The sequence below is a fragment of the Mixophyes fleayi genome, chromosome 2 (assembly GCF_038048845.1).
Source record: "Mixophyes fleayi isolate aMixFle1 chromosome 2, aMixFle1.hap1, whole genome shotgun sequence".
NCBI lineage: Eukaryota > Metazoa > Chordata > Amphibia > Anura > Limnodynastidae > Mixophyes > Mixophyes fleayi.
Window position 1 is genome coordinate 330,171,824 of NC_134403.1, and position 23,440 is coordinate 330,195,263.

A 23,440-nucleotide genomic window follows, 5' to 3' on the forward strand; every position below is an offset into this window, starting at 1 on the left:
AAATTATCCAAAATCTTACCCCACATGGTACTTCCAAAGTATGGGAGATTAAGGTTCCCAAATCTATGGGGAGATCAATGCATGCAAGACGAACCAAGCTAGAAGAGTGACAAGAGAGACTCCTAAGGAAAGGGTTTAAAATAAACAAAAACCCCTCCCAATACCAAAAAATCTGTAATTTTTGCCAAAGGAGGTCTTAAGTACTGACTGACAGGGTGTCCAAGCACTCGATTGGCAGATGCCACAGTAATATTTTTTATTTATCATTTACACTGTTACATTCAGAAATATAATAATTGTGCAACTGAACATGCCAAGAATATGTCAGAACTTCATTTCAATTAGAGATTCAGTAAAACATGCCTCTTTGTCCAGGGATGCCCAAGCCTTTGCATACAACTATCAACATTTGATAGCATTAGATAGTCACTTGCACATGTTGATTATACAACATTTCCATAATCAGATTGTAACATTTATGGTAAAATAGAGTACACCCTCTCTTTGTATCAGGACTGAACCCCAGCAGTTCAGAGTAAGAAAAATAAACAAATCATAAATTGATTCCTTGAAGCTTCTAATCACTGTAAACAAACAGACCAGATGTACAAAGGTGATAGAGGCTGTCCTACAACCCTGGGTAAATGACTTATCAAAAACCAATCTTGATTAAATCCTCAGCTGCTGTTGAAATGCTGGAGGAAACAGTTGCGTCAAAAACTTAATATCCAGGTCCCCTTTTCATTGCAATATAAATATATATAAAATTTTCCTTACAATGTCTTTAGAGTAACTGTCTAGCAAAGTGCAGTGAAACATACAGTTTTCAAGAAACAGGGATCATTTTGCCACGGTCTACACTTGGGGGGGTCAGTGGTCTGCATGGTGACACCAGTGGGATAAACTCCTCAATGCCACCCACTGGGGCCAACTAGCTTTGAAGTATTAGCAGAGACTATAAGCGGTTTCCGGTGTAAAGAAAGGAATTGTACTCCTGAGCATTAGTCACATTGCTCATCATGAGGAGAAACACTGGCGGACATGCAAGGGCAAAAACTGGTATGTGAGGGCACAAACTGGACAACAGGGCACCGGCTGTTATGTGAAGTTACTTGGTTCACAGCACAAACCTACACGTGGAGGGACATCCCATTATAACTACTAACCATTTAGCTTGTGCAGCCTTTGCTTATGTATCAGTACTAGCTGTTTCCTGCAGCAGTGTTTACACAAGACACTTATGAAATAGCCCTTATAAGCTGCATATAACAAGCAGTCAAAAACAAAATGTGTTGCAATGAAATTAGCTCATCTGTGATGCACAGAATACCTTTTAAAGCAGAAAACAGCTTTACCTCTTTGTGCTAAAAGCAAAGTTCTAATAGCCTGAATAATGTATGTGTGAAATGTTAACAAATTGCAGAAATTAACAAAAATCTGAAAATATTTTATTCTTAAGTGCTCATTTTTTATTTTATTTGCAATAAACTATCCTTCCCCCAACCCCCAAAATAGCTGAAGTCTATAAGAATCTGACTCCTGCTGGTAGCTGCAGTATCCATAAAACTGACTATTGAGGGAAGGTTTTAAGATGCACACACTTTACTTAAACGGACCACTAAAATGCTAAATCCTTAATAAGGAAGGGTTACTACTAAGGCTACATACTCTTATTTTTAGATCTACCTTTAGTGCATCATGCTGCGTGGTGTTCACCAGTAAGTAACCGTAGCATAAAAAAATGCCAAAATATTGATATACAGATTATTAAAGTATATGCTGTATTTACACTCAGCATTTTATACAAAGGCTGGATAGATCTATTCGTGGATATACAAGTCATATCATATACTCATATCCTATTAGCCAGTTACATTTATAGTAAGTATGTTCCACAACTAATCACATTTACAAAGAAACGCTATCTTAGGGTGTCCATAGAGTACACCAGTGAACACTCCAACAAGCCCCTTCGAACCTAAAATGATGAATGCATCAGCCAAAATAATCCTTCTTCATCACCGACAGCTCATTTAAATAACTACATGCCACAAGATAAAGTCTCATTCTCTTACTAAAGCTGGGTACACACTACAGGGTTTTTGTCCAATAATCGGCTTAACCAGCTGACATACGACCACTCGTTCAAAAGTTGGGTCAGTGTATAGTGACACGATGGTTGAAAGTCCAACCAAATGGACGATTGGCGCCTCATTTGGTTGGTCGTACCGTTAAATATTTTCGTTCCAGTGTCGTTTCTGTTGTGTAGTGTGTATAAACTTCCGACCGATGTTGCTTCAGTGTGTACTAAATTGCAATCATTGCTCACGACAACATGGCTGTAAAAAGTCGCTCAAGGGACGTCCGCTCTTCCCTTTATCGTCTAAAACAAGGCTAGCGTGTATGCCGTCCATTGATCGAGCGATCGGACCATCGATCACATGTAAACTCGATCGGCATAAAAAGTTGGTGGAAAATTCTGTAGTGTGTACCCAGCTTAAGGCACATCCCCAATCTATCCAACTCCTCCCAGCAGCCTTCTTGTCCAGCAAGTCCATGTGTTTACTTGAAATGAAGTGCATTTGTACAAAAGTATGCGTGTTGACACTAAATATTTACATGTAAGTGATCATTAGCGAGTTGTATGGGAAGTATTATTTTTGCACTGAAAACATTTTTGCCTATGATTCACACACTAAATATCATAAATATAAAAGAAGTCAACTCAATCATTGGATTCAATGGAGGACATTTAGAAACCGGCCAAAAAACAACTAATCTTGCAGGTCTCATACTGGACAGCAAACTGGATTCTTGGAAAAAACGGAGATTCAAAGAACATGTGACAAAAAAAGGTGACTTTTTAAGGGCAGGGGCACATTTGAAGCAGACTACCTCACCTTTTACTTAATTTTAACAAAATATTTGGATTTCATTTAGTTTGGAACAAGATTTGTCAAAATAATGTAGAAGTCAGAGAAATGTCATTACATTATATAGAGCTTTGTAAAAGTAAAAAAAATGTGGTCAATAGGACTTACTCAATCCTGGATTGATTATAAAACCCTGTTAAACCCACTAGTGCTAATTAATAGGCCTGAAATAACTGAAGTCTGCATTCACATGATCACTCCAGCCATGAATCAGAAAGTGAATCGCTGGCAGATTGACACATATCAACAGTTTTTGCCTTACCGCTGAGGTATATTTAATGTGCGGTTTGTGATGCGCTAAGGAGGAAATACTTCATTACACATTACATTGTCAAAAATACAGGGTAAGAGCGAGTACTACTTTTTACCCAAGACACATTAAAATTTCAGTTTGTGGTTCAGACTTCTCAAATACAAAGAGTGGTCCACTTTAAAGACATATTTCAGTAATTAAATAAAACCCAACAGATGTCAACACATTTACCTTTAGTGTGATACATAATAGCAGCCCTCAGGTCCACAGAACCCCAGATCTCTTTGCAATCAAGATCTCCTTGGTACCTCTTATCTTTGGCGGAAGTCTGTAAAGTGTTTTTCAGGGAGGTCTGAAGAGTTACTTCTATTTCATAGACCTTAGACTGAAACACTAATGAACCCTGGCTAGCAGCTTCCAGCTTTTGTAGATCCCCTAAATGTTGTGGCTCTAAGGACAATGCAGCCCCATCTCCCCCAGAACCATGAGCTACTTTCAGCATGGCCCCATCTGGAACTTGAGGGCTAGTCCGTTTCTCCAGCTCATAGGCTTTGGGGAAAACTGAGCGCTCGTTTCCTGAGGCAACAATTTCAGCACCCTGTGAAACTGGTGGGGTTGGGTGCTCCCAGACCATTTGTCCAACTTCTGGCTTATCTGCTCCAGCCTCGGGGCCAGCACTAGGTTCATTTATAAAAGACAAGCCCCACTGATTCTGAAAGATTTCTCCCAAGCTATGTTGAGTTGATGGACCAGACGGTTCTCCCTGCATTGCATCCGGCAGGGCATTTTGCATATTTGAAGGATAAGTATAAAGGCCAGATTTCTTTTGTTCAGAGGGGTTTGAAGAGGCAGAAGAGGATTCTGTGGACAAAGGCTCTGCTCCCCCAGGCAGTGTGTGTGATACAGTACTAGCAGCAGCCATAAAACCCCCGTCAGCTCCTACTAAAAGGGGCCCATTGGCAAAATTAACTGTAGATACAGACTTCATGGCAGACATGGGAACCTGGGACACACAGTTCGAAGCTGTACTTTCCCCAGCTTGAGGGGAGAAGGTAAGGGAAGAGAGAGAAGCAGAGTTGTTCTGTGCTGCTTTGTTGAGGTTTTCTTTAACTTTGCTTGCATAACTTATTTTGGGAACTATTTTAGCACTACTGTTGTCAACTGGGAAAACAGGAGGTGGTTTAAACAAGGTCCAGGAGTCCTCTTTAGAGGAGGTAACAGGGGACGATTTGCCTTTGGGCCGGTCATCAAACTTTTTCCCTGTGACAAGTTTGGCATCAGAGTTTTTCCTCTGTAAATCTCCAGAGATTGCTTTACTCCGACTGGCACCTGTGGATGAAGACTCACATTTCCAAGTTCCTTTACCATTGTCCACTCGAGCTCCTCCCTCGTGGTCTGCAAACAAATCTGGCTTGAAGTTCTCAGAATCCAGCTTAATATCAGAGTCTGACATTTTGCCAATCAGAAAGCTGGAGTTCTCGGCAGTCTTGGCAACGGTGCACTTAGCCCTCCTTTTCTTAGGAGTGGCATACCCACTCTCCGAACCACTGCCATCGTTCTCTGCACCTTTGCTCACATAACCGTTACTAAGAAATCCAGAGCTGTTAGAAAGCGAACCATTCTGAATGAGACCAACCTCTCCCTTGTCTGTGCATTTAATATCTTTAGATTTGCTTTCGTAAGACTTTTCATTCTTTTTGTCCATACTGTTTTTATGAAGCAAGGCTTTAGTTTTGTTGCTTGGTTTTCCAAAATTAATAGCCTTGGCTAGGTGCTTAGAATTCGTGTTGGTGTCAGCAATGACTTGCTGGCTGCCGTTAGGAACCCGAGATGCAGTTTGGTTTGCAGATTTGTCAGAGGCCAGGATCTTTGCAGGGGTGTGGCGGTCTCCTGTAGCACCATTTAGCTCTCCATGTCCTATGGAAGAAAAAAACCCATTATATTACATCATTAAATGCAGTATTGTCAATTGCCTGTAAGAAAATACAACTTGGGGGGATTGTAGCTCAAATGTGGAAATGCTATAAGCTGCCTAACCCCTGGGGTACGTTGTAAATGCATTCCCATAATCATTTTCTATCACCATGCACTGTACATGCCATGAGACCCTTGTAGATACACCTTGATGTGTACAGTGTATGTTGTTACTACAGATATTTTTTTAAAGTGTGACTGAGATATATTAACATTACAACATTTACAGCATACTTGCCAACTCTCCCGGAATGCCCAGGAGAGTGTGGCAATCTCACGGATCTGCCCACTTCACTAGGAAGTGCCCACTTCCTAGTGAAGTGGGCAGAATAAGGTCCCAGACGCCGCGATTCCCGGTGAATCGTGGCGTTTGGCCACGCCCCCGCCGTCAATTGACGCGTTTGTGTCATTACGTCACGGGGGGCGGGTCCAAAATGCAGCGCATTTTGAAGCGCCCCCCCCCCCCATCACGCCCACCTCCCCAGCAGGCTCCCGGAAACCAACATTTTAAAGTTAGTAAGTATGATTTACAGTAACATGCTTCACTTAAAGTTCAGATCACGCTAACCTAGAATAGTACATTGGTGATGTATGTTACACAAACTAGTCAAAACTTCTAATACATGTCTTACTACAGACAGTTCCCAATATATCTTGTTTCAGGACTCTGCCTTCTGCTCTCTCTCCTCATTCTAAACGTAGCTACGCAGCAATGCCAGTCGCCAATGACCGCTTTATTATGGGAACCAGATTATGCAGCGGCCTAACAATAGTCACACGCACTTTCCCCACCAATTGTTACTCTGCTACCTTCTGTAACATGTGTTCCCACATCTCTAAGATGGTAAGCTCATTTGGGCAAGGTAGTATTCACCTTCTGTTCTTGCAATTATATGTAATCTGTTTGTGCCATGTCATGGCCCCCTCAATGTACAGCTCTGCATAATAGGTCAGCGCTTTGTTAATAAGAAGATAAAAGGAATGAACAGCTACGTCATTACTTGTCACACTACAATTCTAAGACCACACTGATTTATTCACACGTAGTAAAGAAAGTAAAAAATGAAAGTAAATTAGAATAAAAATAAAAAATGCCCCTTATTAAGATTTTGTACAGACCTATTTTGGATGAATTTAATTGGCTATTAGATATGGTTCCTAATATTTACCTTCCAAACTGACCCAGGAACAATTGCTCCGTTACTGTTTTTCTCATTTTCACTATCTGGGCTGAAATAATATTTAACATGTTTAAATTATGAACAAAATTTAATTTATAATGGAAAATAAGTTTGAATAGGAGGAGAGCAATGGGTCCAATGTGAAAAGGGTCACTTTGGGAGGCTTCCTAATATACAATGTGCTTAGAACCCATTAAATTGTGGTAATAAAAATGCATTAAAGTGTAACCATTCCACTGTCACTGTTTTTATAACACCTGGATGGTATTGTTATATTCTAAGCGGAAGTATATAAAAGGGATATAGCTTACTCTATCTAAAATAAAATTGGATATTTATTAGACACACAAACATCACATGATGCACACCTCTGCTGTTATCAGCAGTAACCTGAGTAATTCCATCACACAACGCTTTTCTACCTTATCCCTTTTGCAATTCCCATGGGTCACCTTGACTGCAGGGTCCCGAGTCAGAGTTGCAGAAGGACGGATAGGGGGCCGGTAATGCTCGCAACTCCAGCAGGCGGCCAAATACACAGAGTCATGGTTGACACGAGCAGTGACAGATCAGTGTTGGGGCTGATGGCTACAGGAGCGCCATACCACTACAGCGCTCAGTAGTGTGCCGGCGCTGCACAATACCAGCTCCCTCTGGATGCCCCATTCAGAACCGAACACGAGCTGGGAAGTGTTGCGTCGCTAGAACTTACTGCCAACGCGAGAGCTAGAGGATAACAGGCGCATAATCTGCTCAGAGCAGAGAACGCTGCACCGCCCAGTCATATCTTGAGTCAGTAAATGCGCGTGTCCCCCCCCTCCCCAGACGTGATACCGCCGGGTGCACGTAAGGAAATAGTACACCAAGTGCAACCCAATACATTACAGTAATAACAGATCCAAAATAAATACACACACTCACTATGCCAATAGGAAAACCGGAATGGGAATAACGTGGCACTAAAGTAAAGTCATGTCCTCTGTTATAAGCGTAAGGGATATTGGTAAAGGGAGGAGAAAGGAAATGGTAATGGGAACTAAATTCGAGAGGAAGGAGACGTGGAGACAAACCAATGCGCTGACTCCATAAAGATCCCTAATGCCATACATCAAAATGTGCTGAGGAACAAATACAGAATTTCTGGGTTTTTCCATGTGAACAGAGAAGAGAACAACATCCAATGCCAAGTGAGCAACAGCCATCAATGATCCAAGCCCACCTACAGCACACGTGTAGAATTTATTTGGTGAATGCACTATGACTAAATGTCCCATCATTTGGAAATTAAAACCTTTGCTCAGGCCATAAAATCAACCCCTTACTTCCTTTTGACTATCAAAAATAATGTAATATTTTTAAGGTTCAAGGTGGACTCAATGATTGATTATCATCCCCACATTCTGTGGTTGCAGAACAACCCCAAATCACCATGTTCAGTGCTTGGTATGAGGTTCTTGATGTACATGCTGCATTTGGTTTTTGCAAACATGACATTGTACACACTTCTATTTTTGTTTCCTTTGTCCAGAGGACATTGTTATTGAATTCTTTGTTCAGAAACAATGTTGCAAACCTAAGCTGTACTGTAATGGTTTTGTTTTGTTTGGATATAAGGGACCATACTTAGTCAATATTTTTCTCATGTTGATTCATGAATTTTAACATTTACTGTATTGCCAGTGACCTGTAGATCTCTGGATGTAGCTTTTGGGTTCATTGCAATTTATCGGAGCATCATACGGTCTGATATTTTGGAGAATTTGCTGGGACACTTACTCTAAAAGGAAAGAATGGCAATATTCTCTATTTGTAAATACTCTCTCTCACTGTAGAATGATGGTCTTCAAATTGTTTGTAAGTCGAATTGTTATTCCTTTCCAGACTGATAAGCATCAACAATTGTTTTTCTGCGCTTAATGCCAAAGGTTCTGCTTTTAAATAAAGAATATATATTATTTGTTCACCTTCTTATGAACAAGTTATCCAATACACTTTCTTAGCAGCACTTCGCTCCAATAACCTACTTTATTGCCATGAAAGCAGTAAGTGCGTACTCAATTTTTCACACACAGTTTTGGCTTATATTTGTTGAATCATGAAAAAATAAATTGAAGGACAAAATAATTGGTAATTATATCCCGATATATATATATATATATATATATATATCACAACCCATCAGATCCCGAACCCCAGTTTTTAGAGTCAGCGACATAAAGACAGTATGTATGTTTATATGTATGTAACATACAGTTCACATGGGACAAAGATTAGTTTGAAGGGTGCTGAATGTTTTGGAACTTTGAAACTTTCATTATGCACATAGCATTGTGCAGGGGGAGACAGAATGAGACTTTTGGGTAAACTATAGGCTAAACATAGCTGTCTACTTATTGACAGCGTGAAGAGAGATTATTTTCACTAACTAGAAAACTACATTACTGAATAGCCCCCCCTGGGAAAATTGGTCTCTAGGGTCAAGTAGTCTGGCAGGTGTAGAAGATCTTCTGTTTCCCACTGCAAAAACAATCAGCTAAGACCAACAGCAGAGTTAGTGCACGACAGGTTCAATAATCTCACAAGTCAAGTAAACAGAGTAGACTTGGGCTATATGGCATTTTCCAAAAGTCAGTATGCTACTGAAAAACTGAGGGTTTTTTTCACAAGAAGACCATACAATAGTAAATATCTGCAATACAAAAAGTAATCATTTCCTTTTTATCATAGTCTTCAATGAGAGGCTATAGATCCAAACTGAAACTAGAAATAAAAATGCCAACATTCTAAAAAGCACAATTTTTCCATATACAATATGGAAACTTAGACTTGCAAGCAACATCAAGCACCAGACACAGCTTTTACAGGTGGGGGGTTTTTTTTTGCACTTTTTAGGAGCACATCATGTTGTAATCAACCCACTTACACTGGGTTAAACACATTGGGAAAGCCTACACAGTGACCTACCAACGCTAGTAAGGAATGCAAATCAAATTTTTTCATTTCATTTTTACTTATGTTAACAAAACTTTATGTCAGGGAGGAGCCGGCTTTATAAAGTTATCAGATAGGAGCTAGCTGAAAAAAGGATTCCTTTTATTTAAAAATATTCCTAACAGATGCCAGCAGGCCTTAAAAAAACCTGAAAAAAACAAAACCTCCATCCTAGAAGACAGACTTTAGAACATGCATGCCAAAGGTGCTATACTGTAACTGTGTTGACCTTAACATTTATGGCTAATGAAAATAAGGACCAGGAGTTGTAATTTACAAAACGGGTAGCAATGGAGTCAAAACGTTACCAGTGTAAATGACAGCTAAGCCCTGATTGGATGGGCCATGGAACGGCTGCATGTACCCTACACAGTTCAATTCGGTAGACACAAATCAATGACTCGTGTTTTGATCAACTTATACCTGACCTATTTGTGCAGATTACCTAGGCTATATTATACTGCCTGAGAAGAACCCATGAAACGGGTCAGTCCACACAGATCTAGAGCAAACGGAGTTAAATATGTTGAAAGATAATATTTTCCATACTGGGAGTACAGGTTTGATATTACTCATGTTTTTTTCATACCAGTACACTAGTTAAGCAATCATACATGTGTTACTTAAAAATGTCAAACAGTATCCAATCAGAATAACCAAACAAGGATCCCTAGAACATAAAAACTTTTTGCATTGACTAAAGGGATGCAATAATAAAGGCTAACACAGATCAACATAATACTCCATAACGCAATCTACATGCATAACGAAAAAAATACTTGGTATAAGGATAAGACCTCCTAATGTATCAATTATGACTCATCACTCAAAAATCATGTAACAGCAACATAAGCATAACACATGTGAGGTTATATGTATAGTTAATTATATGTATAGTTAATACTTTCATCTGTCAAATAGTAAATATTCAGTGTTTGAGGCAGCACTAAAGCATGGACCAGTTGGACACAACTCAAATATGATTCATCTACATAAACCAGGTGCAAGTTTTGAAACGGAAGATGGACATATATTTGCTCTGGATGCACCTATACACTAGACTTAATGTTGCATGCATATATGAATGCATGCAACCCAAATAGAATAAGTGTTCTCCCAGAAGAGAACATTTCTGTTCGGCATGTCACACTTACCCCAGACAGTTTTCCTCCAGTCTGCATAGGGCAGAGTTGTGAGGCATACCTAAAGCTGGACCAGGAATGAACATAGTACAATGTGAAAGCTCTCCTCGGAAAGCATATCAAGCTCTCAAACTATGTTTGCCTGGGCCAACGTTCTGTATATTTCACATCCACACTTTTCACTTTCACCTGCCTACAATTGTTTCCCAAATGCTTTTGTGAGTTTATTTTTTCTCGTTAAACGAACCCCAAACACAAATTAGCAAAATGGCCAATCCCTTCTCACAGCAGAACCTGAGATTACAGTAAAATCTTTGTTTTTCTTTTTTGTTTTAAGAAGAAATCCTTTGTAGTCTGCAAGGCAACCAGCTCATGTTGGCTGGTGTGTGAGGAGAACAAACAGCAAGTGTTGTGGTTTTGGTGCTACAAAGTATGCCAAAATAACTTTTAGTTTGGACACAGTGGACAACATGAATTTATACGTTTATTTTTTTTTTTGCCGGGCATAAGAAACAAAGACGCACAGTTTCCTTAAATGTTTTTTATTTTTTTTAACTTTTACTGCACTGATTACACAACCATTAAATATACCAGTGCTGGGTGATAGGTAACCATCAAAAGGGATATTTTATGCAGCCCTCCTTGCCAGATTAATATTCCCTTTTTGGTCTTCTATCTAGAGTTTAATGTACAGTGTAATAGCTGTGCTGTCAGTCTGTGGAGCAAGTTAGGACGTGAAATGATATGTTCTCACCATCTGTACTAGCCAAGCACTGGTTAGCATCCCTTAACCCCTGCAGACCAGGAATAAATATCAGGACAAAATTGGTCAGAATACTGATCTGCCAAAGCTGCCTAAACCATGTAGACGCCACACACCACCAATGCTATCCCTCGCCCTTCTCAAACCCCAAGGTTTAGGGCTGTTCAGCAAAAGTTGGGATTGTTGGGCTAACCTACTTCTTAAACTGTGTCATGCTGGGGGTCTGCTGTCATAGCAAGAGACCAAAGGCCAAGTGTGAGGCTCTCAAAATAGTGTTGCCCATTACAGTATTACACTTGACAAGGCGGCTGCCTTGTCGTCATATGCTACATTAATACATTAAAGATTTCTGATTTGTGCATAATGTCAGAATAGGAAACTTATATAAATTTGCTGTAAAGATGTTCATTACTAGCAAAATCATCTTCCTTTTCATTCCCAAAATAAGGGCACTTTTTGGGACTTTATGTGCCAGAGCTATTCCCATCATATCGGATTCCAACATATACACAGAGTAGCCAAATATATTCTTCTGAATGTATAGTATGCCTGTGAGCTTTTACAATCCAATCAGATTATTATAGGCCATAGTGGTCATGTTTGGGCCACGCGTGTAGTGATAGTGGGCTAGCTGATTAATAATAGCTGCAATATTGCAAATAAGCTTTACATACTTTTGACAAAACACATTTTAAAAGTTTTACAGCTCAACTGATCAAAAACAGTGATGGGGAAAAAAAATTAAATAAAAAACAAAAACAATCACACCTAGTCAGTGAACAATATCAAATCCGACAACAACTATTTATCTTAAATGCATCAACAACCATTTGCTATTATCACAATACACCTTTATCAGGTTCACCTATGAACATATTTATTTTGATAATGTATATACTAAATTAGGACCACCACCACCTCTACCCACTCAAGAAGCAGCAATTCAAGCTTTACTATATTTTTTACTTCAATGTATAAACTTTTTAACCTCGCAAACACTGAAAAGATTAGATTTTATAAATTGTGTACCAGAAAGACACCAAAGCTATTGTAGGGTAGCATGGTGGCTTAGTGGTTAGCACTTCTACCTCACAGGACTGGGGTCATGAGTTCAATTCCCGACCATGGCCTTATCTCTGTGGCGTTTGTATGTTCTCCCCGTGTGGCTTTTCTCCCACACTCCAAAAACATACTAGTAGGTTAATTAGCTGCTATTAAAAATGGACCTTAGTTTCTCTCGGTTTGTATGTTCGGGAATTTAGACTGTAATTCTCTGTACAGCCCTGTGAAATTAGTGGTGCTATATAAATAGCAGATGATGAATAGATTTTATGACCCCAAAAAATAAATTGCCCTAAATATGGAGATTTCTCTTTCACTTGAAGCATGAAAAAAAAATACATTATATATATATATCTATCTATATATCTATATCTATATCTATATCTATATCTATATATATATATATATATACACATACACACACACACACACACTACTGATGACTGAATTCAGGAAATATATGCACAGACTACAGATTGTAAAACTTGTATGATGTAGTATGAGTCGGCTCAGTCCGCCCTAGACCGAGCCTGCAATTCATCAGGTATAGTTGTAAAGGGAAGAGCAGTGGCAAATGCACTGGTTCTGCACATGCCCACAAGGCCATCAATATGTGAATAGTGAACTCAGTCACTGAACATTGTGACTACTGGGGAAGTTACATAATCTGACAGCTGGCCTGTATTTTAAAGGGAACCATTTTGCTGGTAAGTAGTACATCTGCTTTGAGTAAAAACAACCTAACCATCCATATAACAGAAACATAATTGTGATACTTTTTAAATCTGTACTACGGGAGATCGGAGTACAGATCATGTGACAGAAAATCAAGGTATTGAACGCCGGGGCTTAATGACGTGATTAAGCCTTGCCCCCCGCTATTCAATGCCAGGAATTTCGGCATTTTACAGGGTCCGGGAGGTTTGCCTACTCTTCCAAATGGACTCCCTGAAATTTGGAATCCTCCCGGAAATTCCAGGACAGTAGGCAAGTATGGGTAAGTCCTAAAGTAGGTCTATCAGCAACAATGACCTTCCTATGTTATTTGTTTTAGTGAATTGTAATCATATATTTCAGATTGTTTTTTATGGACATTAATGGACTTTTTTTTTTTTAAAAAAAGATTTGTTTTCTTGCAATGATATGGTCTCCTTCTAAAACTCAAGTATTCAATAATTGTATAAAGTGTATATTGCAAGTTCCTTTATAACATCAAAAATGCTCCAAAAGTAGGACTATCAGCAACATTGCGTAAAAGACTATGCCATCTTCTGGCAAATTAAAAAAATTATCATTGTTATTAGAAGTTTATCTCATTTTGCTAATTAAGACCATTACAAACCTATGGGGGATAATCAATTCAATGCTTTTATTAATTATTTTTATTATATCGTAGATGTCTAAGGCACCACAGTGACTCGCAGTGCTATACAGTAGGGGAAACAGGACATACATAAAACAAGGCCATCCAAGGTAGACAAAATAAATGCAGGGTATGAAAGACTGCTCATTAGAGAGCTTACATTCTAAGTGGAAGAGGGCACAGCTGAAACAAGAGAAACAAATGTGGTTCAGAGTGGAGATTGGGACTGTTGTGAGGGTGCATTAGGGTGTATGGTGTTATCGAGGAGAAGGTCACCTCTAAAAACGATATTGGTTTTCAAAGCAAATCTAAAGATTTAAAGGCTGTGGGAAAGTCTGATTGAACGTGGTAGGGAATTCCATAAGTGGGGAGCAGCACGGGAGAAGACTTGTAGGCGGGAGTGAGAGGTGGTTACCAGAGAAGAGACAAGGCGAAGGTCAGAGGTAGATCTAAGAGGGCGGGAGGGAGAGTATTTTAATATGAGATTTGAGATGCATGCAGGGGCAGTGTTTTTGAAAGCTTTGTAGTTAAAGGTGAGTAATTTTAATTTGATTCTGGAGGATATAGAGAGCCAAAGTGGTTCCTTAGATGTGGAGCGGTGAGAGAAGATCAGTCTTGCAGCATCATTTAGGATGGATTGAAGTGTGGATATATGGGTGTCAGGAATGCCAGATAGCAGGAGGTTGCAATAGTCAAGGCGGGAGATGATGAAAGAATGGATAAGAGTTTTGGTAGCATATCGAGTAAGAAAAGGGCGTATGCTGGCAAAGTTTTTAAGGTGAAGTCGACAGGACTGGGAAAAAGTCTGGATGTGAGGAATAAAGCAGAGGGCGGAGTCAAGTGTGACAAGGTGGACCGCCTATGCCACCCTGTTTGTTGCTGGGAACCGGCTGTGCTTACTTTGCCACCGTTCCCTTCCGTTATCCCAATTGGGCCTTCTCACCCCAGTAGGAGGGGCTTACAAATGCTGCCACCCGAGACTACTTACCAGCATCCAGAACCGGGTACCTTCGGGATAACTGACACTGACAAAAGACTTCCTCCACAAAGGCTTATTGTATCAGATACATACCTCCGAAATCACGCATTTCCTCTAACAAAGATAAAACAAACAAATTTCTTCCCCTGCTCTCAGAACTAAAGATATCTCTTTTACCAACATACCTATGGAATTTCCTTTAAATAAATATATATCATAAGTTATTTATAAGTGATCCAGTCACACCAAGGCAGCAGGCTTGGAAGACTGAGGAAATTGTGGTGTTATTGACAGTAATGAAGATTTGAGGGTAGGTCGGAAGATAATAAGCTCTGTTTTGGACATGTTGAGCTTTAGGTAGCGTTGGGACATGCATGTGGAGATAGCAGAAAAGACAGTTGGTTACACCACATAGTACAGTAGGAGAAAGGTCAGAAGAGGAGATATAGATTTGGGTGTCATCAGCATAGAGGTGGTATTGGAGGCAAAATGAGCGACTTAGTGCCTCAAGAGAAGAGGTGTACAATGAAAAAAGTAAAGTGTCAAGAACAGAGTCTTGTGGGACTCAAACAGATAGTGGGAGTGGAGGGAAGGATGTGCCAGATGTAGAAACACTAAAGGAGCAATTCGATAGGTAAGAAGTGAACCAGGAAAGAACTGTGTCATGAAGGCCAATGGAGTGAAGGGTGTGTAGGAGAAGAGGGTGATCAACAGTGTCAACAGCATTGGAAAGGTCCAGGAGAATGAGTATGGAGAAATGACCCTTAGGCTTTGCAGTAAGTAGATCATTGATCACTTTTGTGAGTAGTTTCAGTGGAATGTTGGGGGTGGAAGCCTGATTGCAGAGAGTCGAGAATGGAATGAGAGGAGAGAGACAGGTTGAAGAAGTGAGTTAGATGTGGGCATGCACTGGAGGAGAAGAGAAGTTGGGAGGAAATGGGATCAAGTGGACAGGTTGTAGGGTGAGATGGTAAGATGAGTGCAGAGACTTTGTTTTCAGTTACTGGAGAGGATGAATTAAGGATGGATTGGGGAGTGTAGGTAAAGGTGGATAGAGTGAGTGCAGCGAGTGCAATTTGGCATGAGGAAATATCTTGTCGAATGGTGTCAATTTTGTCTTTGAAATATGTGGCAAAATCATGGGCAGTGAGGGAGGGAGGAGGAGGTGCAGGTGGGCAGAAAAGTGAGTTGAAAGTGGCAAAGAGGTGACGTGGGTTAGAAGAATGGGTGGATAATAGAGATTTGAAGAATGTTTGTTTGGCAATTGAAAGGCCATCGTTCTAAGATGAAAGGATGAATTTATAGTGGAGTAAATCTGGATAGGAATATTTCCTCCAGTGGCGCTCAGCAGTGCGGAAGCGCTTTTGCAGGTAGCGGGTCTGTTTGTTGTGCCATGCCTGGGGTGTGGATCGTTAGAGACTATATGTAGTAGCTGGAACTGCATTGCCTAGGGCGGAAGTGAGTGTTTTGTTAAAGAAAGAGGAAGTCTGATGAGAACAAGACAATGCTGTCATTGGAGAAAATAGTTGTTTTAGTGAAAATGAGAAGTGGATTGGGTCAATGGTACGTAGGTTCTTTGTGTATGTGTATTTGGGTGCAGGGGGAAGGGCATGAGGTGAAGGGAGGCTAAAGAAAAGGAGGTTGTGGTCGGAGAGTGGGAATGCTAAATTGGAAAAACTAGAGATGGAGCAGTAGCGGGAAAAGACAAGGCCAAGGGAGTGCCCATCACAGTGGGTGGGAGATGAGGTCCATTGGGATAGACCAAAGGAGGAAGTAAGTGAAAGAAGTTTAGTGGCAGAAGAGACAGTTGGATTATCAATGGGAATGTTGAAATCGCATAGCATGAGAGGAGGCAGGTCAAAGTATGGAAAATAAGTGAGCCAGGCTGCAAAGTTGTGAAGTAATTGGGAAACTGGACCTGGGGTGGTGGGGGGGGCGATAAATGATAGCAACACGAAAGTGGAGAGGATAAAAGAAATGGATAGTGTGGACTTCAAAGGAAGAGAATGAGAGGCAGGGTTCACAGGGTATGACTTGGAAGGTGCAGCTTGGAGATAGTAGAATGCCTACTCCACCACCTTGTCTGTTTCTGGGTCTGGCCGAGGGAGAGTCCCCCATAGGAGAGATGCAGGGGTTGTAGTGTCAGAGGAGGTGAGCAAAGTTTCTGTAATGACAAGGAGGATGAGGGAATTAGAAATGAATAGATCATGAATGGATGCAAGTTTGTTACAAACAGATCTGACGTTCCATAGTGCACAGGAGAAGGGAAGAGAGGGTAGTGGAGATATGTGGATAAGGTTGGCGGGATTGGAAGTAAGGGGTGGATGGAGAGGTTTGGGGTGCAGCGAGGAGCGTGGGCAGATAATGGGGACTGTACGGGGACCAGGGTTAAGCAAGATATCACCAGCAGCCATGAGAAAGAGCAGGGTGAGAAAGAGGATATGCAAGGAGGATTTGTGGGTGTGAGGCATATTTCTGTTTATGTAGGCTGGCGAGTGTGGTGGGTGCAGGAGACAAAACAGTTCATTTGTACAGACTAACGAGGAGGGAAGTAGTGAAAGAGAATAGGATGATGGAGAAAAAAGAGGAGTTTGGAGAGAAGTATGGTGACAGTAAATAGAAGAGACTGTAAAGTAGGTGCTTGATGGAGAGATGTGAATGAATGTGTATTAGCTAGGGTAGGTAATGATAGAGTAAAAAGGAACAACTGATCCAAATTGTGTGGGGCAATGGAGGAGGTGAAGAATACTTTACCGCCCCCTGGCTGAGGTTAATGGAGTAGACAGTTTCTGCAGCTCTGACATGACAAGTTCCAGGAAGCTGCTGACAGTTGGGTGTGGAGGGTCCAGCAGCCAGAGATGGTAACAGCAATCACAATTGAGTTGAGTAGCTGAACAGATGTTGAAACTGCAATGACAGTTCAACCTTGTGGGTCCCACATCTGGACAGAGATGGTAGTTCTGTAGATCCTAAAACAGCCTTGTTTTTCAGTAAGAAGTCGATCCTCAGCGCTGTTGTGACATTTGCCAACAGTATTTAGAAATATCCAAAGCGCTATATTTGTGAGAATAAGGGCTAAGAACTGAGCCAGTGTGTAGCTTACTCCAACTGCCATCCGCATGCCACACTAGAATGAACTAACATGCCTCCCTAGCATTCACACTTGAATGCTTGTCAAGAATTCTAAAACTTTTCATGATAAAAATTTAAAAGCCACTAGGTGACTAAACAGTATTCCTGCACAACAGTGGAGAAAGAACATAATACAGAGACTTTGAGGCAACGACAATGCTAAAGAGACAGAAATTCTGCAGAAACTGAGTTATTGAAGGAGACAAGGATCTATGGCATCAAAATAGATATATATATATATATATATATATTAGTGATATGCTTTTCAAAACAGGAAATTAAGTTATTAACAAGTAATTAGGCCTAAAGAGCCTTTATTGTCTTAGTCATTTCCACGTGGCTAACAGAAAACAATGCCCAAACTTCATCATAGCATATAAAAACTCTCTATCCCTATGTCAACATACAGTATTTGTCCCTGTCCCAACATTCACTCTGTCTAATATCCCTTTCACACTGAAAGACCAGGCAACCCAGGTCTAGGCTTAGTGTGAAAGTGGGTCCACACATCCACCCTGGTCTCTTGCAGGATTATTCCCGGGTCCGACCCGGGAATTTTTTTGGCATTGTGAACGGTGACCGACACCAATTAAAAAGTTTACAAAAAAAATAAAAAAAAAAAACATCAAAAGAGGAGCCAATCAGAGTTCCTCTTGTGATGTTGCCATGGAGACCCAGGCAGACCCGTGTTCAGTGTAAACACAGTCTACCCCAGTGTTTGGCGGGGTGGGTGACACTGTCTCCTGGCATATTGCAGGGGTGGCAGTGTAAAAGGGGTATAAGACACATAATAGATCCCTTTTATATTTTACAAACAGATGCATATAACACCATGCTGCCTCTTCTATATAAAACTGCCAAGATACAACTTATCCTATAGGTCTCCACTGATGAAATGCTCATTTAGGCTCTTAAACTTTCCTGTCTTGATTATGGCAACTGCTATCGCATTGGCCTCCACAGAGATCAACACAAAATTCTAATTGCACATGAAAGTAGTTCAACCCTTCACACTATATCGGTCACACCTTTAGTTTACCAACTAGCAGATTTAGTATACAATTTTATTACTACTTATTTAAATAATTGGGCAGAATAAGATGGACCGGAAATTTCACCTTATTCTGGCGAATGTGGTCATGGCCTCAGGGGCTCCGAGAGAGGTGGCAGGTACAAAGTACCAGGGCTCGGGCCTGTCTTTACAATGGGACTATTCACAAACCTGATATGGCCTAAGCACCAAGTGAAACTGGTCAAGCTGGATGACATCGGACACATTATCACCATTTATATAGCGCCACTGATTCTGCAGTGCTGTACAGAGAACTCACTCACATCAGTCCTTGCCCCATTGGAGCTTACAGTCTAAATTCCCTAACACACACACACACACACAGACTAGGGTCAATTTTTTTTTTTTTTTGGGATAGCAGCCAATTAACCTACTAGTATGTTTTGGGAGTGTGGGAGGAAACCCCACAAACACAGGGAGAACATACAAACTCCTTACAGATAAGGCCATGGTCGGGAATTGAACTCATGACCCCAGCACTGTGAGGCAGAAGTGCTAACCAATTAGCCACTGTGCTGACACACAATCTAAGCGGATCGTTTGCTTGGAAGCGGACCACATTCAAGCAGAAGTCATATCATGACGCATTTACAAATATACCTAATAATAGTGCTATCCGAGTATCATTTTGAGACCCCACAGGCTACGTTACTAGGCCAACTGCCCAATATTACAGTGCGTGTGTCCAGCTTAATACTTATAATTCAGTCATAAACCTGCTTGCTTCTGTGGCTGACCTTTATATTTTGGCAATACAAATGTGGTTTATCAAAATTTAAAATCACTCCCAGGCACCTCCTTCTCATAATAATTCTCAAGGTTTTAAAAGCATTCATTCAAACATACATTCATAACGCTCCTTCATCAAGCAACCAAAATAAGCATGTCACCTCTGCTCTGTACTTTGACCCCATGTTACAGGCTGATATTTGCACTGGAATGTCACCCACTGGTTACCTAAGTAGTCTAAAATTCTTGGGGGCAAGGACAGCTCACTTACTGTTTTTCTATGACTAACAATGTGCATATAGACATTTCCTTGTAATCTATATTACACTGTGTAATATTTCAAAAATAATACCCATTAAAAGCAACATTATTCTGTAGAATATAAAATTGTTTTACACTAAAGTTTTATGATTTTTTTTTCTATTTAAAAAAATAATAATAATAAAACAAGGCATGTTTTATAATTTAAACATAAAAGTGCAAATGCTGCTATATATTCTAGAATATTCATCTAAGAAGTTATTTTTTTACACAGACAAGAAGATGCATCACACAGGAGGGTGTCTAATGCACACACTGACCACATATGTGACATGCCATCTACATGTGCTAAGCTGGACCACACACACCGGCCTATAATCCATTAAGGTTTTCAAGCAAGGCCCCGGCTCCAGCTGCTGAGACTAGGCCACATGAAGCAGCTGACTGGAGGGGGAGGAGAGTGTACGTAACCGGCTTGGAGAATTCAATTAACCCCCTGCAGCAAGCTGCCTGGCCTTCCTGTCCGGCTTTACATAACTGCACACAGGGACCATAAAATGATCAGACCAGGTCTTAAAGTACATTAATAAACAGGTAATCAAGAGTGTTTGCAAGACAAAGACACTGCCTGTAAGCCGCCATTTGGGGAGCTCTCCGCCCTACACCCCAAAGTGACTGCTGCACAGTAAACACCCAGAGCCGCCACTTAGAACACACAGACGTCGATGAAAATCCTCCTCAGTGCCTGGAGCCGTGGCAGCAGCCTCCATCACAGACAGTGTCTGATATTACTCCTCTGCCTTTAGAGGACACGTTATCACCTGGTCTGTTATTCATTGACAACCTTTATGATACACAAGACACACAACTATAGGATACAAATGGACAAACAATGTATCAGTTGTTTTTACAAGTGACCAAGTTGATCTGTGGATATTAAATAGCACATTCGGTCTCTACATTGTAAAACTGTATCATGTCCTTACAGACACACGTAGGTCTAGTTATAAAACTTAAAGTCTGCACATGGTCCCAGTTAAACCAAATAATCTCCATGCATTGCCAAGTTATGACATACAGGACCAATGAACACTTTACATAGCCCATCCTACCATCACATTTTAATGGCAATCTATAAACACATGATCACCACTGAGTATCATTCTACAGGCCACACTCTCCTCTAAATCACACATTTAAATATAGACTCCAATGTCTTCCAGCAGCACCACCTCCCCCCTCATCACCCTTTACCCCTGTTGATCCCTTCCTTCCCCTGGGCACCCCCCCTCCTCCTCCTGAACCGGACCTGTTTTCTTCTGGTGTGTTTCCTGGTGCTGTAGGGCGTGTTTGTGGTCATGTTTTAACGGCTTTGGTTGAAATTTAGCGATGCCCTCTGCTCCATGCTGCAAGCTCGGTGTGTAGTAGTAATAATTGCTGTGTGCAGACGATGAGTGGATATGGTGGTGATGATGGTGGTGGTGCTGCTGGCCAGGCTGCTCCTCCATTGAAGGTGTCTTGGCTCCCCCTGTGCTGGATGCAGAGCACAGTGCCCCTCTCTAGATGTGAGTGTGCTGATGTCCCTCTTTCACTAGGGCAAGCCGGTTGGCTCTGGGACTTTCTAGAAACGATTGACTGTCTCTCTCCAGCAATCAGGCATCTCCAAGTGCTTGTACTCTCCTCCCACAGCTCTCTCAGTGCATCCTCCCCCCATCTCTCCCCTCCCCTCCCCTCCTAACTTCCCTCCCTGCACAACTTTGCTTCTGCAACCTCACAGGGCTGGGCTTCCAACGTCAGCACTATGGCTCTCTACTTGTGTGCAACAGCACTTTCTACACAGCACAGCCACTTCTTAGGCAAAGCTTAGTCCACTGCAGTAAACTACTACATCCACAAGAATGTGACCACAGCTTGAATGTGCATGTTGTAGTTGTACGGAATGAGATGAGACACTCCTGGTTTGCAACATATTTAGAGGCACAAATAGTTATTGTGCTATAACAAAGTAGCACAAATATATAATTAGAAGTTTTAGAAAGGTATAGGATTATCTTAAGTACAAATATGATTCAAATTAACATGTGAGGCATGTTGAAATGTGTTTTCTCTGCCTATATAGTGCATTCTGCTATTCAGATATGTTCTCTGTAATATTTGAAACAACTATTCTACATATTATATTGCATATATATTGTATTGTGTGGGTCTATATCTATCTATATAAATGTATGTGGAAATGGAGCGCTGAGTGTATTACCCATCCAGGAATGGAGCCCTGAGGACCTTAACCATCCATTTCGGCTGCAGAAATGAAGCTCCAAGGGCCTTAATAATCTACTCTGGCTGCCGGAATGGGGTTCTGAACACCTTAGCCATCCATTCCGGGTGCCAGAATGGTTCTGCCAGTAACTTAGCCGTTCATTTCTGATGCCGGAATGGAGGTCTGAGTACATTAAGCATTCATTCAAGACATTAGCAGCAGATCCCTACGTTGTGAGGTGGGGCCTTCATGGCTCAGACTTCTTTTTCCAGCACATCCCACAGATCCTCGGTCTGATTGAAATCTGGGGAATATGGAGGCCAAGTCAACACCTTGAACCCTTTGTCATGTTCCTCAAACCACTACTGAACAATATTTGCAGTGTTGCAGGGCGTATTATCCTGCTGAAAGAGGCCTTTGCCATCAGGGAATACTGGTGCCATAAAGGGGTGTATTTGGTCTGCAACAATGTTTCGGTAAGTGGTGCGTGTAAAAGTAACATATACATGAAGGCCAGGACCCAAGGTTTCCTAGCAGAACATTGCCCAGAGCATCACACTGCCTCCGCTGGCTTACTTTCTTCCCATAGTGCATCCTGGTGCCATTTCTTTCCCAGGTAAACGACATATATGCATCCAGTCGTCCACATGTTGTAAAAGAAATCATGATTCATCAGACCAGGCCACCTTCTTCCATTAGTCCAGTGCTGACTCTCAATTGGGGCACTCATGTGCCCATCGTAGGCTCTTTTGACTGTGAGCAGGGGTCAGCATGGGCACTCTGACCGATCTGTGGCATAGCCAGCATTAACTTTTTTCAGAAATTTGTACTACAGTAGCTCCTCTGTGGGATTGCACCAAACGGGCAAGTCTTCACTTTCCACGTGCTTTAATGAGCCTTGGGCACCCCTGATCCTGTTGCCGATTCACCGGTTGTCCTTCCTTGGACCACAAGACCTGCCGTTTACCCAGCCATCTAGGCATCACAATTTAGCCCTTCTCGAAGTCACTCAGGTCCTTACGCTTGCCCATTTTTCCTGCTTCCAACACATCATCTTCAAGAACTTACTGTTCACTTGCTGCCTAATATATCCACCCCTTGACAGGTGCCATCAATGTTATTTACTTCACTTGTCAGTGGTTTTAATGTTGTGGCTGATTTGTGTATACAATACATTTATGTTATTTGGATAATATAGGGAGAAACAAAAATAGTAAACAGTTTTCCATGACCTTAATGAATAAGTATATGGTTCCAGAAATATGCTTCAATAACAGTTTTTAACATTGCTGTAGTCCCAAACCATCTCTTACTTTGTAGAGAACAGAATGGAGCCAGGAATTAC

General features: G+C 41.1%; 1 protein-coding gene across 1 annotated transcript in view; it reads right to left on the minus strand.

The window, feature by feature from the left end:
- The window catches only part of NUFIP2 (nuclear FMR1 interacting protein 2), a 30,601-nt gene extending 9,088 nt beyond the window's left edge, over positions 1 to 21,513 (minus strand). Inside the window, exons 1-2 of the mRNA XM_075196852.1 lie at positions 21,145 to 21,513; positions 3,418 to 5,103 (exon numbers count right to left, since the gene is read on the minus strand). Of these exons, the coding sequence (XP_075052953.1) occupies positions 3,418 to 5,103; positions 21,145 to 21,343 (1,885 nt within the window). The 5' untranslated portion in view covers positions 21,344 to 21,513. The remainder of the gene's footprint in view (positions 1 to 3,417; positions 5,104 to 21,144) is intronic.
- Positions 21,514 to 23,440: the final 1,927 nt, after the last annotated feature.